Raw genomic sequence first — 17,406 nt, 5'->3', positions numbered from 1 at the left:
TAGGAAAATAAACATAAACTGTCACTAACCTTTAATGGAATCAAGTGACTAATTAATAATGATTTAATATTTGCTAACTATGATTAATAAGTAAAATGGTGGATTGTTAAGTGGAAAAACTATCTGCGATTGTCATTTGCTGTTCAATAGCTTTACACTGCTGGCAGAAAGTCTGTTCCAACTCAGAAGGCAGTTGGAGAAATTAGAGGAGCAGTCTACCAAAATGACATATGAAGGTGATCCCATCCCGTTGCAAAGAGCACATCTGCTAGAAAGAGTCACCTTCTTGATCTACAACCTTTTTAAGAAGTAAGTCAAATATTGTCCGTTTAAATGCCTCAGTCCTATGAAGCTGGAAGGACACCCTGGCTGGGGTTAAAGTGAAGGAGTGGTAGGGAGGTGTTACATGGTGAGCCTCAGGGTGATGTGAAAAAACCTCCAGAGTTGCAGAAACATTTCTACTCTTCACTATTTACTCCTCAACACTTTTCCCACCAGCTAACTCAGTTTTTCATGAGCCAAGCACATCGCCCACCAAAAGTTCTTTTTTTCATATTTTAAAGAAGAAAATTTCAAGGGTTTTGTCTCAGGAACATATCTTAAGAAATGAAGGGTGGAAAACATGCTTATGTTTATAATCTCATCTAAAGAAAAAAATATGCTAGTATTTACCAGAAATCCTAATACCTAGCTCAAAAACGGCATGCTATTAACTTTCTACTGGATGTTTAGTGTGATAAAAACAGATTGGGGCTTTTATTCTTGACTCAAGTATAACAATTAAGAATTTACTGTTGATACTTAGGGACAATCTTTAGGTATTTCCCATCTCCCAGTAATTATTTATGAGAAGTCTTAGAAAGATTTGAGCTTAATGGGGTTTGAATGTCTTCTAAATGTAGAAAAATTTGGATTTTATAAGAGGACAGCATCCTGTTCCTCTGTGGTTTTCAGCCTGTCAATATGTTCAGTGTTTTCAAATGACACACTTTATTTCCTTTGAACCTAGCTCATTTGTGGTTGAACGACAGCCATGTATGCCAACCCACCCTCAGAGGCCGATGGTACTTAAAACTCTCATTCAGTTTACTGTAAAGCTAAGGTAGGCAGAATATATTCTATCATTTCATATTTATGCTGCCACAACCACTGTGTAATTAAGGCTAATTTGTCTTATTGTGCCTTTCATTCAACTGTTTTTTTAATTAGAGTATAGTTGATTTATGGTGTTGTGCCCATTTCTGCTGTACAGCATAGTGACCCAGTCATATATATATAAAATATATGTAAAAAATGTGTATATATAGATACACATGTAAGATAATGTGAATATACATACATATATTTTTTCCTCATACTATCTTCCATCATGTTCTATCCCAAGACATTGGATATTGTTCCCTGTGCTGTACAGTAGGACCTCATTGCTTACCCATTCTAAATGTAATAGTTTGCACCTACCAACTCCAAACTCCCAGTCCATTCCACCCCCATCCCCGGCAACCGCAAGTCTCTATGTTTCTGAGTCTCTTCTGTAGATAGATTCATTTGTGTGATATTTTAGATTCCTCATGTTCATGATACCATATGGTATTTGTCTTTCTCTGACTTAACTTCACTTAGTATGGTAATCTCTAGTTGCATCCATGTTGCTGCAAATGGCATTATATTTTTCTCCTTTGTAGCTGAGTAGCATTCCATTGTGTGTATATACCATATCTTCTTAATCCATTCATCTGTTAATGGACCTTTAGATTGTTTCCATGTCTTGGCTGTTGTGAATAGTGCTGCAATGAGCAAAGGGGTGCATGTATCTTTTTGAATTATAGTTTTGCCCAGATATATGCCAAGGAGTGGAATTGATAGATCATATGGTAGTTCTATATTTAGTTTTCTGAGGAAACTCCATACTGTTTTCCATTGTGGTTATACCATTTGACATTCTTACCAACAGTGAAGGAGGGTTCCCTTTTCTCCACACCCTTTCCAGCACTGGTTATTTGTAGACTTGTTAATGATGGCCATTCTGACTGGTGTAAGGTGGTACCTCATTGTAGTTTTGATTTGCATTTCTCTAATAATTAGTGATGTTGAGCATTTTCTTCATGGGTCTTTATTCTTTGGAGAAGTGTCTATTTAGATCTTCTGCCCATTTTTCCATTGGGTTGTTAGTGTTTTTTTGCTGTTGAGTTGTATGAGTTGTTTGCATATTTGGGGGATTAGGCCTTTGTTGGTTGCATCTTTTTCAAAGATTTTCTTTTTTGCTTTTTAGGGCTGCACCTGCAGCATATGGAGGTTCCCAGGCTAGGGGGCAAATGGGAGCTACAGCTGCTGACCTACACCACAACTACAGCAACATGGGATCCATGCCATATCTGCAACCTACACCACAGCTCATGGCAATGCCAGATCCTTAATCCACTGAGCGAGGCCAGGGATTGAACCTGTATCCTCGTGGATGCTAGTCAGATTTGTTAACTGATGAGCTACGACAGGAACTCCATGTAGGTTGTCTTTTTGTTTTCTTTAAAGCTTTCCTTTGCTGTGCAAAAGTTTTTGAGTTTAGTTGAGTCCCATTGTTTTATTTTTATTTTTATTTTCATTATTCTAGGGAGGTGCATCAAACAAGAAGTTGCTATGATTTATGTCAAAGAGTGTTCTGCCTATGTTTTCTTCTAGGAGTTTTATAGTATCTGGACTTACATTTAGGTCTTTAATATATTTCGAGTTTATTTTTGTGTATCATGTTAGAGAATTGTTCAATTGTTCTTTATTGAGCACCTCCTGCTTGCCCAGCACTCAGCTATGGTAAATAGCCACAGAAATGTTAAAGAGAGCCCTGCCTGTAAAGACTATGACCATGAAAATGAAGAATGAGAGTTATTAGCATGAAAGTATAAAATCAACAGAACATCAGACAACATGAGGTTAATTATTCAAAAGGTTGACTTGAGAGAAGAGTGGGAAGCATGGAGAATGCTTTGTGATCACTGTGAGGAAGGACCTTGAAGGAACAGCAGGAAGGAGAACAGGAGTATGGGAGGGTGAGATGACAGAAATAACTTCCTGAGACTGTTTTATAAGCATGAGGAGCAGGGAGAGAGAGAATTGAGTTGATAGATTGGGGACAGATTATGGAAGGGTTTGAATACTCTATCCAGGAAATATAGTGGCACATTCTTCACCTGTGATCACCCAGCAACTAGCTTATTGGACTTTCCGTGAAAACTCTCAACATCATGATTTTCAGCATATCCTTACTTAGTGCCTGATTTAAAGAAAAAATATTTATATTGTTGTTGCTTTAACTGTGTATCTGATCCTTTCCATTAACATGAACAAATCAAAACATATTGCTTTCCCTAATGACACTTAATGAGTTGGACTTTAAACTTTCAAAGATTTTCATCATGCCTCAATCTTCCAAGTTCCAAAGCTTTAAATGCCTAATTACTAGGTTACTAGCTGAAATTCCAGACTAGTACAAGAGGTGGTGATACCGCGATAGAAGGTGATTTAGGATCCCATGATAGCCTCCCTGATCATAGATCACTATTGGAACTCCATTTTAATTTAATGTTAGTTTAGTTTCATTTTATTGAGATGTAAGTTTAAGTATAATGACTTGACATGCATAAATTGCAAAATGATTACCACAAGTTTAGTTAACAGCCATCACCTAGGAAGTTCATTTTTAAAAGGAAGGCATTCAACTTTCGTTTGCATTTCGGAAAGCCTACTTGAAATTCTTAATCATTTCCTTTGTATAAATTTGCACCAAGACTTTATGAAACAAAAACAAAAGGCAGAGGCCAGGTTCCCTTTTAAAATATTATGATGTTCAGAAGGTGTTCCTCCCTCATCCCCACATCTCTGTATAACCCAGAAAATTGTAACACTAAAGGGAATAAGAGAGGAGGATGGTATATATCCCACTTTTCCTTGAGACACCCCCATAGATGATTTATTCAGTCTAAGATGCTCTCTGGGACTAAAAGGAAGATGAATGGGGATGCTCAGTGGAGAGTTCTGAGTGGAGGAGGTCCCTGAAGGGGCATCACCTGGCATGTTGTTAGAACTGATTGCTGGGGGCATAGACCATTAGTCCCTGGCTTGGGTGTTCTGCCCTCCTCTTCCACCTAACTGTTCAGTCCCCTTCCTTATCAATACCCCATTCCCCACTGTCTTGATAGATGATCCTTTACTTAGCATTCAAGATTTTCCCTAAAACCCCTCACTACCATAGTATTCCATCCTCCCATTTCAAAGGAAGGGGAAAACATGGGACTCCCTTTTTGTTAGCATCTTAGGGAATCATATCCTTCTTGAAATAGAAAGGAAAGCAGAGAGGGCAAACATCTTGTCTTACTTCATATGTATGACCTCTTTACCCCTCACTACCAACAGCTATACACTTATCATACCATGAGCACAGAAACCAATCCTGGAAAGATTTTAAAGAGACCTTTGCTACATTCTTTTTGTCTTGTTTGGGCTGTCTGTTATCTGTGATTATATTTCCCTAATGCCAATCACTTGCTGATCACCATTCTCTATATTCTATCTATTTGGCTAGACTTCTTCCTTCAATGTACAGCCACGTCTGCTCTTCTCCTTCCCTCACCTTCACTATGCCAGCTTTCCAATGCCTGGGGCTACACTGGGTTTATATGAGAAACACAGTACATGCTGAGTGAATGAATGAGGCTTAGGATGAGTGCCTGAGAAGTGAGTGAGTAAGTGATTCGGTGAATATCTCTGAAACTGAACTGAACCTACAGAGAGGATATGTCATAGAATATAGATCAGAAGAGTCGGGGAAAACTAAGGAGTAAAGGACACAAGAAGGAATGATAGGAATTGTTATTCTGGCCTTTGATCGCATGTTTGTTTGAACTTGGGTCTTTTTTTAGTTATGAATATTTTTGCTGTTATTAAATATAGTATCTTTAAAGATTGTAAATTCTTTTGAAGTAGAATTTTCCATTTTCTACCAGAGTCCTAGTCTTTTTCAATATTCTACCTTGAAACAGTTATCATCGAAATATTTAGTTTTACTAAACTTACAATTTTTTATAGTATGAGAATAAAATGGAGCTACATTAATGAACTTGCAATTTTTTTTCTTATATTTGTTCATTTTACTCAAATTTGGGCTTTAGTCAAAATATCTAGCTATTTTTCTGACTAGCCAATGTATTATCCAATATACATCAACTGAAGCAATATGGAAACACTTTCCAAATACGTGTTCTATTAAGTGGCTGATGTCAATATTTGTAACATAGCAAAGAGGAATTGGACTTTTTAAAAAACATACTGATAGGAGATAATGTGAATTTGCTTTACATGTATTTGTCATACATAAATATATTTAAATCATTAAATGTAAAAAGACTTTTAGTCTCATTTAAATTTTTATCTTTAATTCTTTATTTATGTGTCTTTCCAGACTACTAATAAAATTACCAGAACTAAACTATCAGGTAAAGGTGAAAGCATCAATTGACAAGTAAGTTTCTCATTAAATTTTGAAACATGAAAATATATAACTAAAAAAAAAGTGTTGTTGGAGTTCTGGTTGTGGCTCAGCAGGTTAAGACCCTGACTAGTATCCATGAGGATGTAGGATCAATCCCTGGCCTTGCTCAGTGAGTTAAGGTTCCCGTGTTGCTGCAAGCTGTAGTGTAGATCACAGATGAGGCTCAGATCCAGTGTTGCTGTGGCTATGGCACATGGCTTTGATTTGACTCCTAGCCCAGGAACTTCCACATGCTGTGGGTATGACCCTAAAAAGACCAAAAAAAAAAAAAAAGAATTGTCCTTATTTTATAGAATAATTTTAAACTTTTAAATTTACTTCTCTAACATAGCATATCAACCTACTTCAAACATTTGACTTTGAGGTTCAAACATTTATCAGAACTCTGATGAAGACTAACTTTAAAAATTTTACTATAAAGACTTGAAATGAAGTTTTATGTACTATCCTCTAAAGTATCATAGAAAAGTTTTTATTAGATCTATTAAATAACTCATTTTAAAGACTCTTCTTGGTTTTACAGGAATGTTTCAACTCTCAGGTAAGACACTTACTTTAGAATTTTTTTGCGGTTTTCCTGAGTATATTTTACCTGAGACCATATAAACAGCTAAGATTTCCTCTCTAGCAATAGAAGATTTGTGCTTTGTGGAACACATGTCAAAGCCATGTCCATTGAAGAATCTTCCAACGGGAGTCTCTCTGTAGAATTTCGACATTTGGTGAGTTTGGCAGTAAAATCATACAAGCTTTTTTTTTTACAAATCAAACACAATGGGCCTTATAATTTAATGTGTTTTGTTCTTTAGTGTTTCTTATGTGAATTACGGGCCCTATTGAGAAATAAAACGTGGCGTCATTGAGTTAAAAATGGTACAAAGAACACTAAACCTTAACTCAGAAGGTTTGTGTTCTTAAAACTGGTGATATTATACCTAAATATATGTCATAATTGGTTAAAATATTTTGATAGTAATGACAGAGATAATCTGTCTTATAGAGGATGGGCATTTCTGGTTTCATTTTTTAAATCATCCCAAGTGATACCTAATAATGACATGTCTGGCTAAAGGCCCTTTCATTTTAGGAGGCTTAGCTTGGGGAAACAGGCTGTTCCTGGGTGTGAGCTGCACATAGTTCGCCTTGGCATTTCTAGAAAGCTTCTCACCCAGCCTCATCCTGTTGCTTCTTGTTTTTACCACTTCCTCTTAACCTAGAGTTCTCTGCCTGCTTTCTTTCTAATTCTTTGCATAATTCTTAGATTCCCAAAGACCCTACTGCTTGTCTTACTAAAAACACGTTACTCATTTGGTTTATTAGTATTTAGGAGGTATTTCCCCTGAATGTCAGGGCACCACTGGGTCAGCCTCAAAAGGTCTACTTTCTAAAAGATAAAATTTATCTTAACAGAGAGATATCCACATACATAAATTTATGTTGGCTTTCATTTTTTGTTTTGTTTTTGCTTGTTCTTCAGTATTAAAAAGTACATTTCTTTTTAGCTGAGTTCCTCCTTATAAAACTGCTAAATCAATAAAATGTAATGAGAAGTCTCATTATATATACATCCTGATAACTAGCACTCTTTGTGCTTAAGTTCAATTCCTATTCTCAAGGAACTTTCAATAATGGCCAATGTTTGCTAATAAGTAAAGCATTAAGAGGCCCTTAATTTAGAGATGGCTGTTTCCCAAAAGAGCCACTTGGAAAAAGGACAAGGAACATACCAAAAAGTGGTTAGGTCTCTATTCCAGCTGGGATACAATGTAAAATAATGAAACCTTATTTTTCAGGGTGCTTTTCTAGTTGCAAAGCATTTTCACATGTACTATCTTTTACATAATACCTTTAATCACTTTTTTTTTTTTTTTTTGTCTTTTTAGGGCCGAAGCCACAGCGTATGGAGGTTCCCAGGCTAGAGGTCGAATTGGAGCTGTAGCTGCCAGCCTACACCACAGCCATAGCAATGCAGGATCCGAGCTGCGTCTTCGACCTGCACCACAGCTCATGGCAATGCTGGATCCTTAACCCACTGAGCAAGGCCAGGGATTGAACCTGCGTCCTCATAGATACTAGTCGGGTTTGTTAACCACTGAGCCACAATGGGAAATCCTTTAGTCACTTTTTAATACAAAAGTCAATACAGAAAGTCACAGAAGCAAAATTTTAAAAATTAAAAATTACCTATGAGCCCAATACGTTGACGAAACACTCACTGACATCCTTATTTTTACATTTTCATTCTTTTATATACATATATTCCTTTTTTTTAAAGTGGGTCAGATTGCACACACCAATTTGCTTTCTTCCCTTTTTTTTTTTCCTACTAAGTAGTCTGTGTCATGAAGATGTTTGTGTCTCCTAGCCCATGGCATTTAGTAATTCGCCATGCCTTGTGGCGCACTGCCTCATTGATTTCCCCAGGCCCCTGTGTTAGACTTGATTTTGTAGGCACTGAGAATCATCATGGCTTAGCTTAGATGATACTTTTTAGGTACAAAGGAGCATTGAATATATTCTAAAATGTCCCAGCATAATTTGCTTTTTTCAAAATGCAGCTGAAAAACACAACCTTAGAGCCACTTGCTCCACTGTCTCAGTGCAAGTTTCTCAGGGGTCCTCCCGTGAGATGAAACAGGAAACTCCCTTCTGTCAAATCTGGGCAGCTATGTCAGATTTCAGTGAGTAAGAAAACATATGGATTACTGTTCTAGAAGTCAAAATTGTGGCCAATAAAACCCCTATAATAGATATGACCAATTTGATATTTAGCTGATAATGCTTCTCCATCTAAACACTGTTGTTTTCTTTTACAAAGCAACCAAAGGAAATGAAGTCTAGTGCTGGAAACAAAGGAAATGAGGTAGGAAATGTTTTCTCTAGAGGATTTTTCTAGGAAATAATCTATAATGTCTTATTTTTATGAAGCTCTTCAACTGCCCTTTATATTTTTATATAAAGTCAAATTCATGTTTCTCTAGTTGCACATGTAAAGCTTGATAACTGCAGACAATATAAGAAATTTTGTCTTAAAAAGAAGAAAATAGAAATTGCCTATAATACCCTCCTAAGAAAATAACCATTAATGTTTTGGTTCACATGACTCTGGGACTTTTCTATGTATACATTATTTTTTATTTTTTATAATACACTTTTTGGGGGGCCATATCTGTGGCATATGGAAATTCCCAGGCCAGGGATCAAATCTGAGCTGCAGCTACAACCTGAGCAGCTGCAGAGAGAATGCCAGATCCTTAACCCGCTACACCACAGGGGGAACTCCAATGTATATATTACTTTAAAAGTATATACACACATTGTTTTATAACCTGCTTTTTTATTACTGCAAGGTGAGGTGAACAGCTTTCCATAAACTTAAATACTCTAGAGAACATGGCTTAAAGTGGTCTCATTGTATTGCATTTTACAGATGAGCTATAATTTCTCTAGTCAGTCCTCTATAATTATAAAATATCTTAAAATGACTTATTTTCCACAGATAAGAGGTAAGTCTTGAACATCTTGATACGCTATGTGAAAATCACAGGTGAAAAACAGTTCTATTACTTTATGGTATCAGTTGCTTTGCTCTTATATCTAAGGTTGGTACTTCACTGGATGAATTGATTAAAAGAACAAACTGATGCAGCCCAAGTGTTCAAGTTTGAGTCAATAAATAATAATAGAGTGGTCAAATCCTGAATTGGGAGTGGCTTTGGAAATCATCTATTTCGTTGACCTAGATACTAGGGCATATGTCTGTGCCCTACGTATTTGGAATTAGAAAACCTGGGTTTGAGTCCATTCTGACAGTGATGGAAAATGTGATCCTTGGTAAATGATCTGAAGGAGATAGAATGCCCTTTTTTCCTCTAAGAGATCAGAGTATCTCTTGGCTTTATAGTCACAGCTCCTAGGAGAAATCTCTTTGAATTATTTGGAAGGAAAAAAGCACTTTATAAATCCAGTGTTCAACTACAGTCAATCTAGCCCGCCCCACAAAACCACAAAGATCCCCTTAACCATGTCTTAAAACTCTTTTGCCAAATAACACAGCCCCACCGAGGATGATCTAGGCTTTCTTCCCAGGAGAGAACCTTGGTTAGCCCAGATATCATAGTAGCAAAGCTTTTGAGTTTAAGGACATTCTAATAAACTAAAAAGTAGGGATTATTCTTCCCACTTTATAGAAGTCCATAAAGGTTTTCCAAACTTCCTGATTAAAACATTAGTACATTATAAATAAAAACCTATTTCACAAATCTCCCTGGAATTTTGGCCAGAGTTGCATACAGCATTTCATGCAGTGATCTCCCTGAATAGTATTAGTAAGTCTGAATAGACTAAACACAATACTTCAAAACTCTTAAGTAAAACAAATTGAATGGGAATAAATCTAAATAGTTCAACTCTCTAGTACATTGTCATCTTTGTGAATGTAAAATTAAAATCTTGGATTTCTCTAGAGACAAATCTAAAAAAATCATCTTCTATTATAGAAAAATAATGTCTCATTAACACTACCTACTTATTTCACTTTGAATTTGTTTCTTATTTTCTGATTAATAACAAAACCATACAGTTATATCAGAAAGATTTTCTTTTCTTTTTTTTTTTTTATTATTATTTTCCCACTGTACAGCAAGGGGGTCAGGTCATCCTTAGATGTATACATTGCAGTTACAGTTTTTTCCCCCAGAAAGATTTTATTTCTTCCCCTCTTTTCCCCCCAAATTTGATGGATATGGATAATTTTTCTTTAAGCTATTCTTTGAGCTCCCCCTGTTGATAGAATTTTAATATGACTCTTAGGTACCTTTAAAACAAACCAGATTTGAACATTCTTTTATGTGCTACAAGAACAATTGAAAAGTCACACAATGTTTGAAGGGGGCTCAGAAACATGAGCCTGGGAATCAGGGGCTTGGCTGGACAGTAAGAATGAAGAAATGAAAGTCAGGAAAGAGCTATAGGAAGATCTGTTGATAAAGTGGGATTCATAAAGTCAGGGGTCTAGGGATTGCAGTAACCAAAATTTCAGGAAAATAGGAAGCTAGGACATTATAACCTCATTTTCAAATTTCAGATAGTAGCTGCTGCTTATTGCTTATCTGTGAGTGGCAGGAGTTCAGAGCTTGATAAGAACTTATTTAACAAATCCTCACATGCCATTTACTATATATTGGGAACTGTCTAAGAGCTTCACTGGGAGAGTTCCTTGGTGGTCTAGAGATTAAGGATTCAGTATTCCAGTATTGTAACTGCTGTGGCATAGGTTCCATCTTTGGCTCAAGAACTTCTGCATGCCACAGGTGCCGCAAAAAAAAAAAAAAAAAAAAAAAAAAAGACTTTCACTGGCATTGATTTAGGTAAGTCTTGCAAAAATGCTATATAAATAGATACTGCTACCGTGATACTTATCTTGGCTAGGGAAACTAAGGCATAGAGTGGTTGGGCTGAGATTCAAACCATAGCAATCTGGCTCCTACCTCTGGGATCACAAAACCTCACCTGGGAGAGGCTGCACTGGCTGGCATCCTCTTTGGCTCCCTCCCACCCTTTATCTCATCACAGACTCCCCATTGCTGGGATTCCTATAAGGGAGATCCTTGTGGGGTTGCACCTAGCATCCCAGCCTTCCCTCTCTGCTGCAGCTGCTGCTGTTGTCCTCACTTTACCCATCTGCTGAGAAATCATGTAGCTTCCTTGCACCAGCATCTTTACAAAGTTGAGAAGGAATTTAAATTAATGCTCCTGCAGAAAATGTTGACATCTCCCTTATCTCCTGTGCACATGGGTGCAGTAGTGGAAATAGCACTCAGTCTGGTTTACCGCTGACAGGGAGCTGACCTTGCACAAGCTGCTTTACCTCACTAACTCCCAATTTCCTTAACGATAAAATGGTTTCATGTGTACCTGCACTTCATAGGGTTGTTGGGAGGACCAAATGAGATGGTGTGTATGAGAGTCAATTGCAGTGTGCTGTGCTGATGTCTGCCATGGGCTTCCTGATCAGCGCTCCAGGCTTCCCCCCACCCCCACCTCAGTAAAGAGCAGGTACGGAAATGGCTTTAAAGCTGGTACCTGACCTAGGAGATAAACTCCTTATCCCTCCTCTGACCACCTGCCAGGTGGCTCTGATGGAAACTTTCAATGGCCACTGAGTATGTTTCTCTTCTGGTTCCAGGTCCATGAAACCTCAGACCACCCCATAGCCCCTTTTATCAGTTGCATGTCTACCCACTATCCCCACTGCCTGCCCTCTGACCCTACCCACCCAACTTTGGGTCCCTCAGTTCTACTTTCTTGGTTGTGAGAGCTTAGACTGAATACTCATTCAACAATGGAGAACACACCATGACAGTTTCCCCAAGGTTGTCAATCCAACCCTCCAGAGAATTGCAGCACCCCATGGCTGTTTGACTCAGATTATCCAGGAAGACGTGACATGTCAGGATGTGCAGGGGCTCCTGGCTGCAGCATTGGGGGAAGGGAGAAAGCTGAATTAGACCCATGCTGTTCCCAGAAGACCAGGGAGACCAAAGGATCTACCTCTGGGTTGAAGGTGGGTGAAAGGTGGACCCCTGGGTCCCCCGCCCCTGTTTCAATCAGGAAGCTCTATTTTATGTAGTTTACAGATTGGGACCCAGGTGGGAAATTTACTTTCAATAATAGGTTCCAGGATTTAAAAAGGTTTGAAAATCCTTGGACTAGATAATCTCTGAAGCTCCTTTGACTGAGATTCTGGATTCCCTAGAAGTGCAACAGAGGGTAGGGTGATTTTTTAAAAATTACGTTGATATCGAGAATTTACTTTGGAATGAGGAATCTGTAGACATGCTGTCGCAAAATCAAGGTTAGTAATTATTGCCTCTTTCTCCCGTCTTTGTACTTTCCTTGAAAAGAGTTGTAGTAAAAAAATAATTCCATTGCCTAGCAAATGGCCAAACTTTATGAAAGCTTCAGTCTGTCCCTATAAAATAAACATTCTCAGGAATCAGCTTTTCCCAAGGTCCTTATCTAGCAGGGAGCTGGCTAGAGAGTGATTGTTGAAATGCAGAAACTGTTTGAACAAGGAGGCTGGAATTGCAGTCCCTCTCTAGTTCGCTCTTTGTCTGTAGGCTTTAACTGATAAATGACAGTTTTAGCCACAGACTGAGGTGTTAGGTAATTTTGTTTATGTGGTGGAAAGTCATGAAGCATAAAGAAGCTATTAGTAAAGCCTGGGTGACTTGAGTTTCATTTAACAAAATAGCCAAACAGATGTTCCTTCAAGGTTCAGTGTTCTCAAACACAGATCCAGCACTGCAACTAGACTAGCCCCAGCATTTTCACAGGAACTTGATTTCTTCTGAACCAATTTAAGTAGTTACAATGCTTTTTAAAGACAGACATTGGTATAAGCATAACACGAAAAACATAGACTTTCTCAGAGTTCCCTTCATGGCTCAGCAGTTAATGAACCTGACTAGTACCCATGAGGATGCGCGTTTGATCCCGGGCCTTGATCAGTGGGTTCAGGATCTGGTGTTGCTGAGAGCTGTGGTATAGGTTGCAGATGCAGCTTGGATCCTGCGTTGCTGTGGCTGTGGTGTAGGCTGGCAGCTGTGGCTCTGATTTGACCCTAGCCTGGGAACTTCCATATGCTATGGGTGCGGCCCTAAAAATAAAAAAATAAAAAAAGACTTTTTCTGCAACACCTTCCGTACAGTCCTTTATTTTGTGGGCTGAGAATTTGTTGTCACTTTACATCATTTCATTTCATATGACTCTGTGCTAAAGGTCTATTCTCATGTGATTGTACCATAATTTCTTCTCTCATTTAGTTTCCTGGCATCTAGGCCAGTGTCTAGCACAGGACAGGGACCCAACAAATACTCATTAAGTGAATGGATTATTGCAGTTGTTTTTTCTTTCTTTCTTTCTTTTTAGGATTGCACTCTTGGCATATGGAAGTTCCCAGGCTAGGGGTTAAATTGCACCTGCAGATGCCGAACTACGCTGCAGCCACAGCAATGCTGTGTCTTCAACCTACACCACAGATCACAGCAACACCAGATCCTTAACCCATTGAGCAAGGCCAGGGATCAAATCTGCATTCTCATGGACACTAATCGAGTTCATTACTTTTCGGCCACAATGGAAACTCCCTGCAGTTGTTTTCTATTACACATAATTTTCCATGTGCAACATTATCATAGATCATGGCTTGTTAAGAGACATAAACAAGATAAACAACAACGTCCTATCGAGTAGCATAGGGATCTATGTTTAATATCTTGTAATAGACTATAAAGGAAAATAATATGAAAAAGAGTACATATATACTGAATCACTATACTGTGCACCATAAACTAATACAACCTTGTAGATTAGCTTTACTTCAATTTAAAAATACTAAAAAAAAAAAAAAGACAACCACAAAAATCATCCTCATCCCTGTCATATTTTCTTAGCAGAGGCTGTCTTTTAAGTCCAAAGACAAAAGCCATAACCATTCACTAACATACCCTAGGTTTTCAGGGTGTGCTATTAGGCCCCGAGCAGAGGAAACAAAAAGAATATGATGACAACTACACCTTTCATTGAGTTGTATTTTTTTTTCCAGGTGGAGCCCTGGTCAGGTTGTTCAGCCAGTTTTCTAGTTTCTTAGCAGATTATCCAGTGGGTGCTTTTCTTAATGCAGTAATGTGTAACCAATCCAGTTATAATATGCAACGTCATATAACTTAAATACCATAAATATGGATATTTTAAATCTATAATCATCTCAGATGATTAAAACAGATTTTAATACAGATATTAATGGTTCATCTTATCTGTGATATTTTCCCAATCTATAAGGAATGGCCCCTGGGAACGTGAGATTGAGCAGTCTGTGGCTTGGACTACACTGATGAAATAATAAAGATTGATAGATGGCCATGCAGGCTTTGAAATTTAATGGCACGTCCTTCGGTCAGAGCTGCTCTTCTCCATTCATGTGTATTGTATGCCACATTCCTTGCTGGATTTCAGTCTAAATGTGCCTCACAATTGCATCAGGGGTTCAAAGTAAACATTAGAAATTAGTTTGAATCACTGAGAAAACTTCTTACCATACATATTCTAGTTCAGTAAAGTAATATCTAAAGCATAAAGTCTTTTTCCAAAGTTACTGGACAGTCCTGAGCGTCATTGGTATATTTGTGGAGTCCTGGTTTCTCACACTTTTAAAGACTTGTGGAGTTCCCTTGTGGTGCAGCAGGTTAAGGATCTGGTGTTGTCACTGCTGTGGCTTGCATTCAATCTCCAGCCCCAGAACTTCCATATGCCACAGGCCCAGCCAAAAAAAAATTTTTTTCTAAACCTCTTGCCACTTGGACAGTGAGCACCCAAGTACCATAATCCAAAGATCTGAGAGAATTACCCAAAATGAATTATCATATACAAAATTATAGAGGCTAGCATGGAGGAAGGATAACAAATTTAAAAGGCTCCCTTTGGCTTTCCTCTGCCTGTCACCCTTTCTGCAGAGAGAGATGTCTGTGCAGTCAAGGATATGTGCTCATCCAGAGCCCAGAACCACCGAATTCCCAGCCCAAAAGACTTCAAGCCCACTTCCAGGGCTTGTATGGACCTCTTTCCCAGTCTTCTCTCCCAAGCACCGTGCAAACATTTCTAGGCACAAGGAGAGGCCTGGGGGGCACACTAGTCATGAAAGCCCATCACAGAGGTGGAAGAGGAGGGATGGACAATGGTCCAGGATGGCCACGCTCTTCCCAGACCAGCATGTTTCAGTGGGACTTTGAGGAGCCAAAACCTGGCCAGTTAGGTCATGTGAAAAAGCTTAGATGTCAAAGCAGGAAGCTAGACTGTATTTGAACAGTTTGTTAACTATCATAATGGTTAAATATTTAGACATATGGTATGTGGTATCCATCTATGCGCTTGCCTCAGGCCTCAAATGTTCTGCACAGGCTCGAATCAAGTTCTGCCAGTGAACTCAGTGAGAACGTGAGTGGCACTCATTAGTGAACATGGACTTATGGATTCTTCATTTGTCTCAGTGTTCTGCACGGTGTAAACACCTCCTCCCCATAGGGCAGTGAGATGTTCTATTGTTTGAAAAATATGGGATTTTGTTCAACATGGTGCTTAAACTTAAGCCAAAAACTTCATCTCGTACCCAATCAAAGGAAAAGGAATTTATTTCAACATATTGGGTGGTATTGGGAAAGGGGGTTGGCTGTTTGGTGTGTTGGGAGTAATTTTAGGGTTGGTCTAAGTAAATTTTCAGTAACAACTTCCTTCTGATCCAGTAAGAAGCAATCGCCTGCCCCTGCCAGTCAATCTGACTATGTCCAGGCAGTGTAAGGTACCACGGTGATCTAGTCCAAGGGAGAGAGGAGTTTTTCATTTTCTACCTCCTTCACAGTAACAAATTCTATTTTAACACTCCTCATTATCAATGAAGGCTTCCTCATGAAGTTATTCATATCATCATGTAAGAACTTTTATTTTCTGAAAGTCAGTACAAATGGATTCCAGCTTTTTATTAACACATATTCAGTAGCAGATCTCCCCTTCTCCCAGAGCTGACTCTGCCACCCCCAACCCCACCCTGACTTTGCTGGTCTAGATAATTCCACTTCTGTTCATATGTTCCCACAGGGCTTATTTTTTAAATCATTTAAGCTTTCTATACCATCTCCAATTTTTCCACATCCCTTTTGAGACTAAACATAATGTGCATACACATTGAGAATAATTGCCTCATAAATTCCACCCAGGGTTCTTGTTAAAATGCAGAATCTGGTTCAGTAGGCCTGGAATGAGGCCAGAGATCCTGTTTTTCTAACAAGCTTTTAGATGATGACATTGCTGCTGGTCCTGAGCCCATAGTAAGAGTTCACCATGGAAAAACAGCAATTTCTGTCCCACTGCTTTCCACACTAAACCCATTTCCCAGAGGCGACCACTTTTTTTTCTTTCTGCCTTTTCTTTAGTGAAGTATAGTTGATATACAGTATTATACTTTTGTACAGGTGTACAGTATAGTGATTTACATTTTGAAAAGTTAGAGTCCATTTATAAATTATGAATTATAAAATATTGGCTAAATTCCCTGTGTTGTACATTATACCCTTGTAGCTCATTTTTATAGATAATAGTTTGTACCTCTTAATCCTCTACCCCTATTTTGCCCCTCTCCTCTCCTCACTCGTACCTAGTTCTCTATATCTGTGAGTTTCTTTTTTGCTATGTTCACTAGTTTGTTGTATTTTTTTAGATTCCACATATAAGTGATGTAATACAGTATTTGTTTTTCCCTAACTTATTTCACTGAGCATAATACCCTCCAAGTCCATCTATGTTGTTGCAAATGGTAAAATTTCATTCTTTTCTATGACTGGGTTGTATTCCATTGTATATATGTACCACATCATCTTTATCCATTCATCTGCTGATGGACACTTAGGTTGCTTCTATATCTTGGCAATTATCATAATGCTTCTATGAACATTGGGGTGCATGTATCTTTTCAAATTAGTATATTTGCTTTTTTAAATAAATTTTATTGGAGTATGGGTGACTTTCAATGTTGTTTTAGTTGCAGGTGTGCAGCAAAATGAAATCAGTTTATATATATCTCCATTCTTTTTCAGATTCTTTCCCTATATAGGCTATTATAGAGTATTGAATAGATTTCCCTGTGCTATACAGTAAAGAGGTGATGTCATACTGATATTTCTTTTTCTTTTCTTTTTAGATGCTTAACTCCTGAATTACTTCTAAGATTAGCTGTCTTATAGAAATTTTCTCCTCTTCACAGTATCAGTCTATAACATATTTTGGGTTTCTATCCTTTTTTAAATTTCTTT

The 17,406-nt window shown here is 38.1% G+C and overlaps 1 protein-coding gene across 9 annotated transcripts in view; it reads left to right on the top strand.

Moving 5' to 3' along the window:
• STAT4 (signal transducer and activator of transcription 4) overlaps nt 1–17,406 on the top strand; it is a 133,059-nt gene that overhangs the window by 100,100 nt on the left and 15,553 nt on the right. For 6 of the 9 annotated variants that reach the window (NM_001197305.2, XM_084998318.1, XM_084998316.1 and 3 more), the window contains 6 exon segments: nt 151–309; nt 1,010–1,102; nt 5,453–5,512; nt 6,066–6,083; nt 6,171–6,264; nt 8,361–8,405. In NM_001197305.2, the coding sequence (NP_001184234.1) occupies nt 151–309; nt 1,010–1,102; nt 5,453–5,512; nt 6,066–6,083; nt 6,171–6,264; nt 8,361–8,405 (469 nt within the window). 9 annotated transcript variants of the gene reach the window in all.

Source organism: Sus scrofa, chromosome 15 (assembly GCF_054392235.1).
Source record: "Sus scrofa isolate SSC_HxYL_T2T_F1_AM1 chromosome 15, Sscrofa_HxYL_maternal_Yorkshire_Landrace_v2.0, whole genome shotgun sequence".
NCBI lineage: Eukaryota > Metazoa > Chordata > Mammalia > Artiodactyla > Suidae > Sus > Sus scrofa.
Note: the sequence above shows the minus strand (reverse complement) of the source record. Positions and strands in the feature narration are given on the sequence as shown.